General features: G+C 39.1%; 1 protein-coding gene across 1 annotated transcript in view; it reads right to left on the reverse strand.

Annotated features, from left to right (window-relative positions):
* The window catches only part of mmp17a (matrix metallopeptidase 17a), a 172,693-nt gene that overhangs the window by 21,287 nt on the left and 135,343 nt on the right, over positions 1–16,063 (reverse strand). The window contains exons 5-9 of the mRNA XM_072455258.1: positions 14,269–14,445; positions 12,875–12,977; positions 7,699–7,781; positions 6,537–6,689; positions 5,946–6,203 (exon numbers count right to left, since the gene is read on the reverse strand). Coding sequence (XP_072311359.1) covers positions 5,946–6,203; positions 6,537–6,689; positions 7,699–7,781; positions 12,875–12,977; positions 14,269–14,445 — 774 coding nt within the window. The remainder of the gene's footprint in view (positions 1–5,945; positions 6,204–6,536; positions 6,690–7,698; positions 7,782–12,874; positions 12,978–14,268; positions 14,446–16,063) is intronic.

The following is a 16,063-nucleotide window of genomic DNA, read 5'->3' on the forward strand; positions in this document are numbered from 1 at the left end:
GTGGATACTTGTGTTACAATGTGGATACTTGTGTTACAACGTGGATACTTGTGTTACAATGTGGATACTTGTGTTACAACGTGGATACTTGTGTTACAATGTGGATACTTGTGTTACAACGTGGATACTTGTGTTACAATGTGGATACTCGTGTTACAATGTGGATACTCGTGTTACAATGTGGATACTCGTGTTACAATGTGGATACTCGTGTTACAATGTGGATACTTGTGTTATAACGTGGATACTCGTGTTACAATGTGGATACTCGTGTTACAACGTGGATACTTGTGTTACAACGTGGATACTCGTGTTACAACGTGGATACTCGTGTTACAACGTGGATACTCGTGTTACAATGTGGATACTTGTGTTATAACGTGGATACTCGTGTTACAACGTGGATACTTGTGTTATAACGTGGATACTCGTGTTATAACGTGGATACTCGTGTTACAACGTGGATACTTGTGTTACAACGTGGATACTCGTGTTACAACGTGGATACTCGTGTTACAACGTGGATACTCGTGTTACAACGTGGATACTCGTGTTACAACGTGGATACTCGTGTTACAATGTGGATACTTGTGTTATAACGTGGATACTCGTGTTACAACGTGGATACTCGTGTTATAACGTGGATACTTGTGTTATAACGTGGATACTCGTGTTACAACGTGGATACTTGTGTTACAACGTGGATACTTGTGTTACAACGTGGATACTTGTGTTACAACGTGGATACTTGTGTTACAATGTGGATACTTGTGTTACAACGTGGATACTTCTGTTATAACGTGGATACTTGTATTACAATGTGGATACTTGTGTTACAATGTGGATACTTGTGTTACAATGTGGATACTTGTGTTACAACGTGGATACTTGTGTTACAACGTGGATACTTGTGTTACAATGTGGATACTTGTGTTACAACGTGGATACTTGTGTTACAATGTGGATACTTGTGTTACAACGTGGATACTTGTGTTACAACGTGGATACTTGTGTTACAATGTGGATACTCGTGTTACAATGTGGATACTTGTGTTATAACGTGGATACTCGTGTTACAATGTGGATACTTGTGTTACAACGTGGATACTCGTGTTACAACGTGGATACTTGTGTTACAATGTGGATACTTGTGTTATAACGTGGATACTCGTGTTACAACGTGGATACTTGTGTTATAACGTGGATACTCGTGTTACAACGTGGATACTCGTGTTACAACGTGGATACTTGTGTTACAACGTGGATACTTGTGTTACAACGTGGATACTTGTGTTACAATGTGGATACTTGTGTTACAACGTGGATACTTGTGTTACAATGTGGATACTTGTGTTACAACGTGGATACTTGTGTTACAACGTGGATACTTGTGTTACAACGTGGATACTTGTGTTACAATGTGGATACTTGTGTTACAATGTGGATACTTGTGTTACAATGTGGATACTTGTGTTACAACGTGGATACTTGTGTTACAATGTGGATACTTGTGTTACAACGTGGATACTTGTGTTACAATGTGGATACTTGTGTTACAATGTGGATACTTGTGTTACAACGTGGATACTTGTGTTACAACGTGGATACTTGTGTTACAACGTGGATACTTGTGTTACAATGTGGATACTTGTGTTACAACGTGGATACTTGTGTTACAACGTGGATACTTGTGTTACAATGTGGATACTCGTGTTACAATGTGGATACTCGTGTTACAACGTGGATACTCGTGTTACAACGTGGATACTCGTGTTACAACGTGGATACTTGTGTTACAACGTGGATACTTGTGTTACAACGTGGATACTTGTGTTACAACGTGGATACTTGTGTTACAACGTGGATACTTGTGTTACAACGTGGATACTTGTGTTACAATGTGGATACTCGTGTTACAATGTGGATACTTGTGTTACAACGTGGATACTTGTGTTACAACGTGGATACTTGTGTTACAACGTGGATACTTGTGTTACAATGTGGATACTTGTGTTACAATGTGGATACTTGTGTTACAACGTGGATACTTGCGTTACAATGTGGATACTCGCGTTACAATGTGGATACTCGTGTTACAATGTGGATACTTGTGTTACAATGTGGATACTTGTGTTACAATGTGGATACTTGTGTTACAACGTGGATACTTGTGTTACAACGTGGATACTTGTGTTACAACGTGGATACTTGTGTTACAACGTGGATACTTGTGTTACAACGTGGATACTTGTGTTACAACGTGGATACTTGTGTTACAACGTGGATACTTGTGTTACAACGTGGATACTTGTGTTACAACGTGGATACTTGTGTTACAACGTGGATACTTGTGTTACAACGTGGATACTTGTGTTACAACGTGGATACTTGTGTTACAATGTGGATACTCGCTCTATAGCCCGACTTTTATGGTACAATCCTATCAGGGCAAGTTTATTTGAAGAGCACAATTTGTACACGAGGCAATTCAAAATGCTTCACACAAAAGGAAAAAAATGCATCAAACTCACAAAGACATGACAGACATCGCTGTGAGCTTGAGCTGTTTTGCAAAGAAGAATGTGCACACATTTCAATCTGTAGGTGATCAAAGCCGGTAGAGACAAACCCCAAAAGCACTGCAGCTGTAATTGGACAAAGTATTGACTCACAGTTGCTCTTTCACAAAAATTACAATTTACTTAAGTTTTATGTTTTTTTTGTGTGAAAGTTCTTGGGTATGAATACTTTTACAAGCCAGTGTAAGCTGTATACAAGTATTCTGTATTCATTTCATTTTTTCATGTGTAATGTAAAATACTTATATACAATAGACTTATTTACAGTCCAATTATCATTATTTCGACTGTAATTACTGACACTGCCTTGTTTGATCCTCTTGCACGGTGGTTTGGAGAGAGACAAAGCTATCTACTGGACACTAGATTGAAAACACTGACGTTAATGCAGAACCAGAACAAACAGTTAGACCTCTTTGATTAGATTAGAGCTCTTGTCATCCTATCTTGTCTTGCCAAATGCCTCCCCAGCAGTCGGTCTGCCGCTCCTGTGCGCTCTGTGGATTAATAAGCAGGGATTGTAGATTCACCAACTCACCGCGGCGGCTTCAACTCTCACCACACTGTTTTTGGGAGGAGAAAAGGTCAGGGCTGTTGTTGGCTAGTCCAGATGCCAGCGTTACCCGGTCTTTCAGGTAGACCAACTCTCTGTCTGTAATTTAAAAGTTTTGTTGTCTGGAAACTTGAGCCGCTCGCCTCCAAAAGTGTCCCCAAAGTCAATAACTGCGCAGCCGAGTGGATTTGGTTTGTTTATGAGTCAGTGGTGATGTTCTATAGTGGACATATGTGATGTTTGCTCTGTACATACATATGAGGAGGGGATTAGGATGTGTGTGTAAACTATGAGGGTGCAGAGCTAAAAGAGCTAAAAGAGCCAAAAGAACAGAAAACGGTCATTAGATGGAATTAAAACCACAACCTGCCATCAGAGTAACGTTTTTTGTCCTTAACCGTTACTCGAGTCCTTTACGGTCAATAGTTGGTTCACTGATTAGGTCAATTACCGGTAAGTGTTTTTTTTTTTTAATGTTGTTTGTGTCGTAATAGCCCACAGTGCAGTATGAGAGTAAACAGAGTAAACACAGAGTAAACAGAGAGTAAACGAGAGTAAACAAGAGTAAACCGAGGGTAAACATAGAGTAAACGAGAGTAAACAGAGAGTAAACGCAGAGTAAACATAGAGTAAACAGAGAGTAAACGAGAGTAAACAGAGGGTAAACAGAGAGTAAACTTTCGCCGCATAAATTATTTTGCGCAAGTAAAAAAACGAAAATTTGAGGCAAAAAGCTGCATTTTTCAGTTTCCTTCCTTGAATCCAAGTTAATTAAACCATGTAGGGTTAATATCAGTCCATAAATACTCAGGTTTACTCAGGTTTGCTCAGTCTTGGAGATAAACGTTGTCATTGGAGTTTCAGTAAACTATTGCGTGAGGGCATGTGGGTGTCATCTGGTGGTACAAAAGAGTATTACAAGTACAGATTAAAAACAAGACAAATCAAAGGCGCCAGTTTTCACTCAGCTGAACATTTAGTGATGGTTAACCAGTTAGGCTTTAAAGTCAATGAAAGTATAAATTCATACATAACCTTGCTATAAGTTAGTTATAATCAATATAAATAAGAGTCTTTAATTTAGACTTAAACATAATCAGCAGCAGCTGATCTTAGGGGCTCACGAGGAGTCAGCCGGTCAGTCCAATACTTTAGACCTAAACCATTTACAGATTTATGCAGAATTAGAAGAGTTTTGGTGGTAGTGCTGGCGTAATATGTTGTCTTTTTGTTTTTGAGACATGCTTTTGGCATTTTGTATACGCTGTACCAGGCCATCACAAAAGTCCACTACTTGAAATAAATGCATGGACCGGCTTTTCTAGATATTGTCTGGAGATAAAGTCACTGAGGTGTGAAATGTTTTTAGGTGGGGGGTCCGACGCCTTCTGGTCTCCATGGAGATGTTATTGCTTTGCCTGGAATGCTTCCCAGTATGGTATCAAATTGTTTATTCAGAGCTTATTTCATGAGTTTTTTTTATTGCTTAAAAATATCTGGGAAAAACATGCATTCTTGCTCTCGAGCGGGCCGCCTCTCCACAGATCTGACCTGTAACTTTGCCTGGAGGCGTCCCCTGTTTGTCTCCATGGAAAGTTATAATTTCAATATAGTAATGTGGAACAATGTGCGAAACACTTTCAAAACATGTAACCATCTGCTGTTGTAAATTAAACCTCTATAGATCTATAGTATTTATTTTCCTCTAAATTTCCTCTGGATATTCTAGTATATCAATCCAAATTGTGTTAATCAAACCTGACACCGCAATCACACAAGCGTTTTATTGATGTCAACGGATCAATGTTGCATTAAATATAACACATTTTGTCTGTATTTTGGATATCTATGCAGCACCTTTAACAGGCTTGTAAGCTGAGCCCTGGCATGTTTGAGTGAGTGTGAATAAGACGGTTTAAGCTTAACTTTACCTCAACTACAACAAAACCATCATTTCAATGACATTCTCAAGGTGACCGAATGTGTCACACTTTAAAATAAACACTTGCCAGGAGCCTGGAAATGAGCAGGAACGATTGGAACCATTTAGGACTACACTGAAATAGTCAGACAACTGAGTAAAAGCCTGCACTAAAACTGTGCTCACAAATCGGCGGAAATGATTTGAACAATTTTGATCCACGCTGTAATGGCAGGACTAACTGGGTACAAGCGTCCAAAACTCTGTAGTGGGCTGTCATTGGACCACAGTGCTAATGCCCAAAATTATGGCAAAGACGAAAAAGAGTGAATTGGCCAGATGATGTGTGTGTGGCAAATTCTCACTCAAAACCCCACAATGTAAACGATCAGATCCAATGTGATGTCCAAGCCTCAACAAGTGAGTGATAATACCAGTGCCCCAGTCTTACAAGCAACTTTACAGCTAAATCTACCTCCAACATGAACACACTGTCCATGAAAACAATGTCAGACAATATTGAACTGCCACACCTCCAGTTATAGTGCTGCTTATAGTAACTGCTCAAGCATGTGCCAACAAAGTCTGATTATGGTCTGATTTGTGGACCTTTAAGATGATTTAAATTATACATGCAACAGCAAAATTGGATATGAGTAATCAGAGTCACCATAATCTAAAAAAATCTGATGTATTTGCTGTTTACATATAATTTTCATAATCCTATAACTCCAAAAATATGATAATCAGATTTTGAGTGCCCATGTCACTCCAAAGAGTATTCTGCTACAGTCGAAGACAAATAAAAAACACATTCATATGAAAGTCTAAGTGGTTAAAGCTTTTGCATTCTTTCCTTCACTTATTGTATAGAAGTGTTTCTGCTACTCACCGTCGGACCACCTCATGGCGTCGTCCAGGTTTGGGGGCAGCCCCTTCCACAGGGAGCTGTCTTTGGGGTAGCCCTGGTCCATCCTCCTCAGGTGGTCGTCATAGCGCCAGTACAAGTTGTCCCTAAAGAAGTAGGTCTTGTCATTGTGGAGCCAAACAAAGGCAGCGTCCACACCGTCTGTGGGTAAGCCAAAGTCAGTGATGGGACGGGGGTATCCCTCCTCCACGATGTTGTCTTTGAACACCCAGTACTTCAGACCTGAAAGAGTCAATACAAAAGTGTTCATCAGAACCACAACTAAACTGGTCAATTAGATACAGGCCACACATTTGATACATTTTGAATCGCTTGTCTTGCACGGTGGTGTGCAGTTTAAGGCAAACTGTTTATAAATTCTAATTTGAGTACATAATGCAAGTCTTTCTAGGAGCAGCAGGTGTTCAGCATAAGTGTGTCCAACATGATCTGAATGAAAGAAATAACCTCTCCAGCAGCACCACGAGATGAATGAATGATTTCAAATACCTCAAATACCTGTATCTGGACTTTGTTTGACATCCAACGTGCAGTTATAACTTTGTAGAAGCGTACCTTTGAAGAACACGATCTTGTGATCCCCGGGCCTCTCGTACACCGCATCCACACTGTCCAGGTTTTGTGGGAGACCTCTCCAGAATCTGTGAACCTGTGCCGGCCTCAGAGATACGAGGTGCTTCTCTCGCGTTAGCCTCCAAAAGTACTTCCCTGCAATGAAAACAAAAATTCAACCTTTACCACAGCATCCTCCACTCATCTGTATTCCATCCCCGCTCCTCTCTCACTCCAACAAGGCCAAAGGAAAATGTAACACTCCTTTCCTCCAAATCATCCCCTATGTATGATTAATGCAACCTTTTATCTCATCGTGGTAATCAATGGCATCTAATAAAATTTTATGACTTATACTGTTAAATCAATGTCATCGTTTTACATTAGTACATTTTATTGTCCAATGCGGTTCCACTTTGGACACATGAGAACCATAGTGGCTAATGAGCTGAGTTGGTGATTTCACGCTGTACAAAGAAGGCGAGCGCAGCATCTTCTGTAGTAAAGGGGCATTTTGTTTAGAGGACACAAGCCACACACGCGCTCAGACACACACTCCACACATGAGCTGCTTTTCCATCGATCGCGGGTGCCACTGTAACCCGTCTGCAGCCGCTTCAATTTGTATCTCACAACTTTCCGCTTCCCCTTACCAACAGAACCTCCGTAAACTGGGTAAGCTTTCATTAAAGTTGGAATAACCTTGGCGCAATGGTGTCTGTTGTATTAATGCACATCTTGGGTCACCGTATGTTCCATATCTTTCTAGGATCGTTCTGGTTTGGGCTGCAAGAAGATTACATTTTGGAGTTGCAATTTCAAAGGTCACAATAAGCAAACCGCAAGGACAATAATGTCAAAGATATTCTGAAAAATCCTGTCTCTGTGGGCTCCCTGTAGTTTAGACCTCTATAAACAGGCTCCAAAATGCATGTGATTCTTGTAATAGTTTAGTGCACTTGTTTAAATCGTCCACTTGTTTTGTACAGCATTGTGCATCCACCTTGATCCTGGTTCAAAACGTTTATAATATTATGTGTCTGGGATCCCTTGTGAATATGTATTTTAGGCTGCGTTTACACTTGCACGTAGACCACATCAAAGTTGCGATCATACTTGCTTTGGTAATAATAAAACAGATGATAAGAAATACAAGTCTGAATACCTTTGAAGAAAAAGGCCTCTCCCCGTATTTGTGCCACAGCATCAAAGTGAGTGGTGCATCTGTCTGGAGCATCTCGTGCCATTCTGAAGAATACAACAAACAATATCAGTGAATACAAAAAACAATATCAGTGGCTGATTGTGGAGATGAAACAACTGTTCTCAAATCACTTTTCAGGCCACAATGGTGCACTTTCCCACAAGGAAAACTGTGACTGGATAAGACCGTGGATAATTAAAGTTTTAATAGAACAAAAGAATTCAAAGGAAAAACACAAAGCATAATTCTCCTGAAATGAAGCATGAACAGTTCGTCTCATTCTGCAAAGTGTAAAACAACGACAAATTATTAACAGCTGTTTCCGTTCAAGAGAATCCGATGTCGTGTCCTTGGACTCTGAATGAACAGAGACTGATGTATTAGTTCAATTATTTAGTGAACTTTACAACAGAATTTGTATGGGATTTCTCTTTACACTCAACTTCAAATGTTGAGCAACGAAAAGCACAAAATAAGAGAAGACTCCACCTAGTGTATCCAGACAACAATAAGATCATTCAAAAATATATATATAAATATCACAAAAACCTAATAATTGTGTTTTGGATTGCTCTCTTATACATACATAACTTCTGCTGAAAACGTTTACTTTCTGAGCTCTGAAACAACATCTCGAGCCACTTGATTGACTGTGTGCAGCGAGTGTAGGACAACATTTGGAGACGCAGCTTCTTCTTGTGTGGCCGTCTGCCAGTGGAATGTGCCACCAACAGAGCTGATCACATGTACAAATGATCACACATTTTCACAGCTAGTGAAACAATGGCCCCTCTCTAAACCGACGGGTTTGTGCATGAGCTTTGGAGAGGCTCAGTGAAAGATGATGTTATGCTGTTGATACAATGAATGTGAAGGATACAGCATTTTTATGATGATTTAAAAACCTTTTCCCTTGAATGTTTTTATGAACCATCACATGAGCCTGCCCAGGGACGACCGGTGGTAAATAGCACTTGAGTTATCTCTCCTGTTAAGGTTAATGTACTATTGTGCACTGTCCCTGTCTCATCAATAGATAAACTAAAAAAACTACAAGCTTGACAAGCTGAACTGCTAAGCTCCATTTACTCTACACTGCTGCAGCTGTAGGGTTTTAGTCGATATGTCCACAAATAATTAGGTTTGCAAATAAAAATATGTATCAGGATTTAAATGGACCACAGCAGAAAGGAGAAAGCATTTTGGGAGAAACTGGACAGTAAAATCTGCCTTTTCACTTGAGAGGAAACTATTAACTTATACTACTTTGTGCACAAAGTGTTTTTTTTTTGCACAAGAACACTTGTAGCCAGCCCTACAACACACATCCTTTAAGTCAATGCAAGATTTTCTTTTGTTGACTAGTTATTAGCCACATCTGCCCGGGGTTTTAATGAGGGAAAATGCAAATCAGTTTGAGTAATCTGCCCCATAAACCACCACCAAACACATATCACACTGATTCATAGGGCAAAATGGGTGACATGTCAACAATACCATGCACTGTGCCACTCTCACCATCATTTTTCCATAACATTATTCCACAAGCTGAAAGCCAGGTCAATCAAAACAAGGTGATAAATACTCTGCATTTACATAGGGCACCTTTATGTGTGCATGCATGTTTTCACACCAATTACGCTGCCTAAACATGGGCTGAAACGTTCCCTCGCTCAGCCCCTGTGGTTCTGTCCCGGAGGCTAGAAGTGATTCAGCAGTGCACTGTGGTCAGACTGCCAATGATCAGCCCATTAGTGTGACAGGGCCGCCACTGTGAGGAGCAAAATATCATCAAAGGAACCTATTCAACTGCATTAACATGACTCCTCATCACGGTGGCGAGAACAATCCAGATATTTCATGTTTGGATCTGATGTTGCGTGAATGAATGACCAAAGAGGACACGTCATGGGGTGAAATGCATTTTAGTGTGTGCACAGCTTTGTAGAATATTAAATCCACCTTTGTAGCCAACTGAGCAAATCAAATGGGTGTTAGCGGTACATCTCTGACTGCACAGTTTAAGGAGTGCTACCTTTCAAGAGACCACTGTATAGTTTGTAATACACTAAAACAATATATTATAACACAGGCTATTGCTCTTACTGTAGGCCCATACATCCACTTCAAAACAAAACATGTCTTTTAACTTTGTGACTTCAAAAATGTTGCCCATAAACAGGAAGTTGAAACCCATTTGATGACATGACTTGTTTCATTGCACGTGCATACATAACTGAATATTTTCCATAGATGATATTTATTCAGCGTTTGTGTACTGCACTTATAAATTATGATGTATTTTCGATGTTAGGATTTACTATTGCTACTTTTGTCCACCTATCACAGTTGGAAGATGCATAAATTGCTCCTCTGGTCACTGTCAATCACATATTTAGTCCCGCCTCCAGCTTAGCCACACCTTCCATTCTGTCTCTCCACATGGACCAAACACATTTTCAAAAGGACATATACTGTATTACGCAACATTGACTTGTTTGTATGAATATTAAAAACGTACATATATCTATGTTTTTCATAGTTTCACCAGATCAAAGATTGCTTTTTTACCTCTCCAATGCCATTCTCACTGCTGCCAGTAGATGGTGTGCTAAAAGCAAATCCAGATGAGGGAGCTCATATATGCCAAGGAAAATATTCAAGATAATTTTTAAAAGGCCAGATCCAATTTTGTGCATTATTCAGATATTTTAAACTACTTTGACCTTTGTATTTCCAACAGTATTTCTTCTAACTCAGGCCTATAAGAATAGAAACGACCTTAGTTGGCCGTAGTGCTCATGACTGTTGTAAATAAAATGCCAGCAGAGGGCACTAGGCCTGCATCTCACAAGTGAAAAGGAAATTGCGTTTGTAATTATTTAAAATACAATGTTAAGCAGATTACAGGAAGTAATTAGACAACTAAACAGATAAGAGCAAGTTTGATGAAGATTTGGGGACAGTAAATACACAAATTAGCTTCATGGATTAGGATATGCTGATGCAGCGCCAACAGAGGGAGGCGTTCTGGAGAATCAAACAACCACAAATACAGCATTATTTATAACATCATTAAAAAAAAGAACATTTTGCATTGCATACAATAGGGCTCTTACCCTTTGACAGTGGCTGTACCAGGAGATGCGTTGCTTTAATCCGAACATGTGGAAGGATGACGACTAATCCTTTGGGCTGTACTTTGAACCGCTGTTAGCGCAAATCGAAACTACAAGAGTTGGATCGCTCCTTAAGGACGCTGAACCCGCTGATCCCAATTAATTTGAATACCGACTCCGTTTCTGCGCTGCAAATCGTGTCATCTTAAAGCAGTAAACAAATGCAAACATGGGGCAAACCTTTAGGGATAGCACCGCTGAGGGTTGCCACGAATTTTCATTTAAACATGTTCCTTTGCAATATGGGTTCTTCACATAGACATGGATTCGTATTTTCTCATAGCCCAAGTCACAATCTCGGACACGGGGATGAAAAGTATGGAAGGATATTGCGAGTGGGTTCTCTGCGGTCAGCGATACATGGACGTCTTATGATAAATGACTGTGAGAAGTGGGAGCGCATGTGCTTGGGGTCAGTGGGGGGCACGGGTTTACACCGGTCAGAAGGAGAGGGAGCGTTAAGGGGCAGTAATATAGAGCTCTGCAAAACAGTTAGATGTGCGAGAAGGAGAAGTACGTAATAAAGTGGGTAGAGATGAGTAAGCAGTCCAGGGGAGAGCAATGGGAGATGGAGAGCACAGTGTGTGGATATAGGAGACTGTGGTGGAGGAAAAGGAGCAGTATACAGTCATATAAGACAAAATGTTCTCAGCAGTAAGTAAGCGACGGAGAGAAGCAGTGGGAACATCGCATAACTGACGATGGTAGAAACAAACGTTGTCTTAAAATAGTTCTTTTGTTTTCTTTAATTATCCTGCATGATGCTAAGATGACTTTTTGGGGTTTATATATATATTAAAAAAAAAGACATACCTAGAGTTGTGTTTTGATCATTTGTGTAGCAATTATTTTATGTTTAAAGTAATAATGATTGTAATTTAACACATCCCGAATATTTATTGCTATCATTATTATCAAATAGAACATATTTAAGTCCCTGTTTTTTGTGGAGGAAACTGACTAATCTCATAGTTTTGACTCTGATAAATGTTCTGAAATGCATTTGATTTTTTTTCTTGAGTTTAGCTGTTTGTATTTCAACATTTTACATGTGCAACCCTAATATTTAGTCTCCTACTTGAGAATGCAGTCACATGATATAAACCGTGAAGCTCCTCTGTTTAAGTCCATTCAGCGGAACAACTTCTGCTCCTTAAAGCAGAACTAAATCAAATCTTTACCTTATTTTGAAAGTCCCTGTGATGGTTAAATATGTATTTTTGGGGCGTTTCAAGCGTCTGTATTCGCCCCCTGCTGTCTCTGGGTGAAAACCAGCCTTGTAACATTTTGCCAACATCAAGACAACTCACCTGAGACATCCTGGCTCTTTTTTATATGTGAAATGTTTTTGTATGTGATTACACTTATTATGATGAAGAAAGAAGACATATTGCTTTAAATTATAAATAGTTGTCTTGAATACCTAAATAATCCATAATTTCACTTTTTTTCTTTGAGTGACAGATTAGTGGATGTAATAATACACTCTCTCTGTCTCTGTTTTTGTGATACTATGTTTTCTGCTATTTAACCACACACTGTAACAAAAAGTAAACAAACAAACATTCACTCGTTTAATGTCAAAAGCTTGATTGAGCAACATAATTATAATGTGAGTGACCTTTTTGTGAGTGCAGTATGCAAACAGCCAAAAGTGTCACGTTAACGGGCAACATACCATATAACATTTCAGTACTGCTGGGAAACAGCTAATAGTCTTGCTATTTTGAAATCTATATTTGGACAAAGAGTTGAGTCATGTCTGTGAAAGAAGACTCTTCTGCGCTACAACCATATTCTGGTATTTGTCATGCATAATTAAACAGATACAGATTCATTCATTGTCAGATTTTCCATTTACTGCAGTTCAGAAGTCACAGTGTCTTCTGTTATGTCGGGAAAGGCGGAGCGAGATAACAGCTGTTGAGTTCATCCAAACCGAGACATGAGACACTTACAGAAAAGTACTCCTGTTCTCTGGAAGGTCCAACAGCACTGGAGGTTCAGGCGTCTGCGCAGCGTCGGCGGGACGATTTGTGTGGGACACGGAGTCTCTCACCCCTACAAAAAAATAAATAAATGTTAACACGCAACATCAAGTATATGAAGTATATGAATAACAGCAACATTGTTTTTTACATTAACTAAATATGTTTTTTATTATAACATGCATCTTACTCCAATTTTACATTTACATTGAGACGTTACAATACGTGTTTAAAAAAATAAAGGTTGAAATATGGTGACTGAAGGCATATTTCCAAAAAGTACATTTATTGATGAAAGTAAGACATTGTTTATTATGCTTTGACATTTAGATTCAATGTAACAATGTCTTTGTTATACAATGATGTGCTTTAGAGTCTGTATAGTCATTTATGATTATCAAAATGTGATTATGATTTTCTTTCTTTCTTTTTTTTTTTTTTTACAGTCGACAAGAACTTAACAGATAGACATAGACATGATGAGTCAATTCATTCTTGCAGCTCTACTATTTTGACTGACGTAGATAAAATGATCGCCAAAGGAAATTACTTGAACACACAAATACAATATACTGTAGGAATTTGTATTTGTAATATTTAGATTTTGTATTTCTTGCTTATGAGGGAGAAAATGGCTATTCCATGCATGCACCTAAATCTAGCATAAATAGATTATGACAATTAAAAACAAAAACGTTCGCCCAAAAGGCAAGGAAATGTCTGTCCAATAATTTATACTTTCAAGTTTTTTTCCAATGTTATTGATAAATCTGTTATTTTTGATAAACCAAACTTTTAGATTGTTGATTACTGTAGGTTTAGTAGTTTCTTTATATAGAAGCTTGCAGCATTGTGGTCTTCTAGTGTGTGTGACATCACCCGAAATTCAACAAATCCCAAATCAATACTATTTCTAAATTAGCGCTATCACATTCCTTCATCAGAAAAGGTTTATTGCCATTGCCAATGAACAAAATTCACAAACACAGGAACTTGCTTTGGTAATTCTGTGCAAAATAAAACAATGAATGCATTAAAGAAAAAACATTTAAATCTACTATAGGATAAACATCAATATAGGCTTACTCATGTACACAAAATTCTTGTTCCATCATGGGACATAAAACATACAGACAGTTTCATTTTTCTCCATCTCTTTCTCCAGTTCCAATTCAAGGAGCTTTCCCATTGTCGTGCGTTTAATCATTATGCCGCAGCCACTTGGGAGTTGCTGGACGGCGAGCGCTGAAAAGGTCACGCTCCACACAGAACCCCTTTTAACTTAATTCCGTATTTTTACTTAATTACTCGATAGTCTATCAGCGCTATTGGGGTCAGTGGCCCTCTCGCTCGCTCAAACCTACCGTAGAGCTGCCACACCCTCACTTTGTCTTCGTAGGGCAGGTCGTACTTGAGAGGGTCTCCCACAGGACCCTGGTAGTACGGCCTCATGATGGACTCGATGGCCGAGGTGTGCACCAGACCGATGGCATGTCCGAACTCATGCACCGCCACAGCAAACAGGTCCATCCCATGAGAGTCTGAGGAGGGATGGAGAGACTTATGTCAAATAATGTACATTCTTATCAGCACTTAAATAAATCGATGTAATCCCTCATTCGGTAGGAAAGGTTCCAAAGATAGTCATCGAGACACTGTACACGAATCGAATCTAAATTGCTATTTGAATGGACGCAATTAGCAAATGGCAAAAGCTGCACTTTTTAAAATACCGTCTTTTTCTCCACGAACAATACACTTTTAATTCTGTATTCAAACCCTCCATATTTTAGATCTGTACAAACATGTTCTGAAATACGTGGGATTCTTGTATTATGTCTGTCTGCAGGCCTTCAGGTTTTTTATTATTTATTAGTAATTCTCCTGGACACTTTCAAATCACAGTTCTTGTCAGAAAAAATGTTAATTTGATTTTTTCCAAAATTGTTCAGCCCTAGGACAGAAGTGTGTTCCAGAGGTGTCCATTTATTGTGTTTTCATAACCCAAACCCATTCAAGTGGGATGGTGATGTAAAAAACTAACTGCAGTGGTTTGTTACTCTCAATCCAATTTTTCTGAGAAACAGGTCGTTCCAGAACACGTGATTGTGGTTTGACTCATGCCAACCACAATTTATCCAGCAGTTAGCATTTCCTTGTGAATAATGGGCACTTTGGCATGGGGCTATGCATTACAACAGAACTCCAAATGTGATTTGAAAAGTTATTCCGTGGTCCTCCACTGAGATAAACTTACATTTTCCCACTCATTATCTGTCAAACTAAATGTCCTTCTCTTTCCCATTTGTTCAAAGATATTGAGTAGAATGGTTGTCCAGATTATGAATGCATTTATATAATTTAGATATTATTCCCCTTGAAAGTTCTGATCTATGTGCCTTAAAACAATTCAGTCAGAGGTTTATAATGGTCATTGCTTTGTTTAATTTCTTGATTAGATCCATGGGTTTGAGGCTGTGTGGTCCTCAGAGCACATGTGCAGACATATAAAAGAAGCTGTTGTCCGCTCTGATTCTAAAACCTCATGTTAGAGAGCGGAGCATGAAGGGGCTCCTGAACACGGCCACAGACCATGCTTCCCACGCAGTAATGCCCAGTGGCCTGTAGTGGCCAGTAAAAGACACCCTGAGGGAAGTGAGGGGAAAAAGGGCTTATTTGGACATATTTTAGAACAATTCATATATATTCATAACACATGGTAATTCTAGATTTTATTGGTCAAACACTGATGGCCTTGACTGCACACCACTGATATACCTAAAAAATGTAAAAAATAAAAATGTTCTCCTATTAAGTTCTCCTATTTTTGTAATTGTTATTTTGACGAGATAGTACCTATATGATATTTAGCCTGGTTTTACATTAGTAAGTTGCAGTTTGTGAATGTAGTTGTAGTAGAATGAATAAATATGCCATTTAAAATACCTGTCCTCACTCACACACAAAGCAGCTCACAAATAAATGTTTTTACTACTTTCATTACCAAACACTCCCCATCTCCACAGCGATCACAAGTCCCCAGACCCTCTCTTAAACTTTGTAACTTTTGTGTCGGCAACTTGAGCCTTGTTTGCAAATTTATCCCCCTCATGAGCCAACTCCATAGGTTGCGAGTTTAACAAGCGTGGCAGGCAGTTC

Source organism: Eucyclogobius newberryi, unplaced genomic scaffold (genome assembly GCF_026437365.1).
Source record: "Eucyclogobius newberryi isolate DKJ021-1_F unplaced genomic scaffold, fEucNew1.0.hap1 SCAF_2, whole genome shotgun sequence".
In the NCBI taxonomy this organism is placed as follows: domain Eukaryota; kingdom Metazoa; phylum Chordata; class Actinopteri; order Gobiiformes; family Gobiidae; genus Eucyclogobius; species Eucyclogobius newberryi.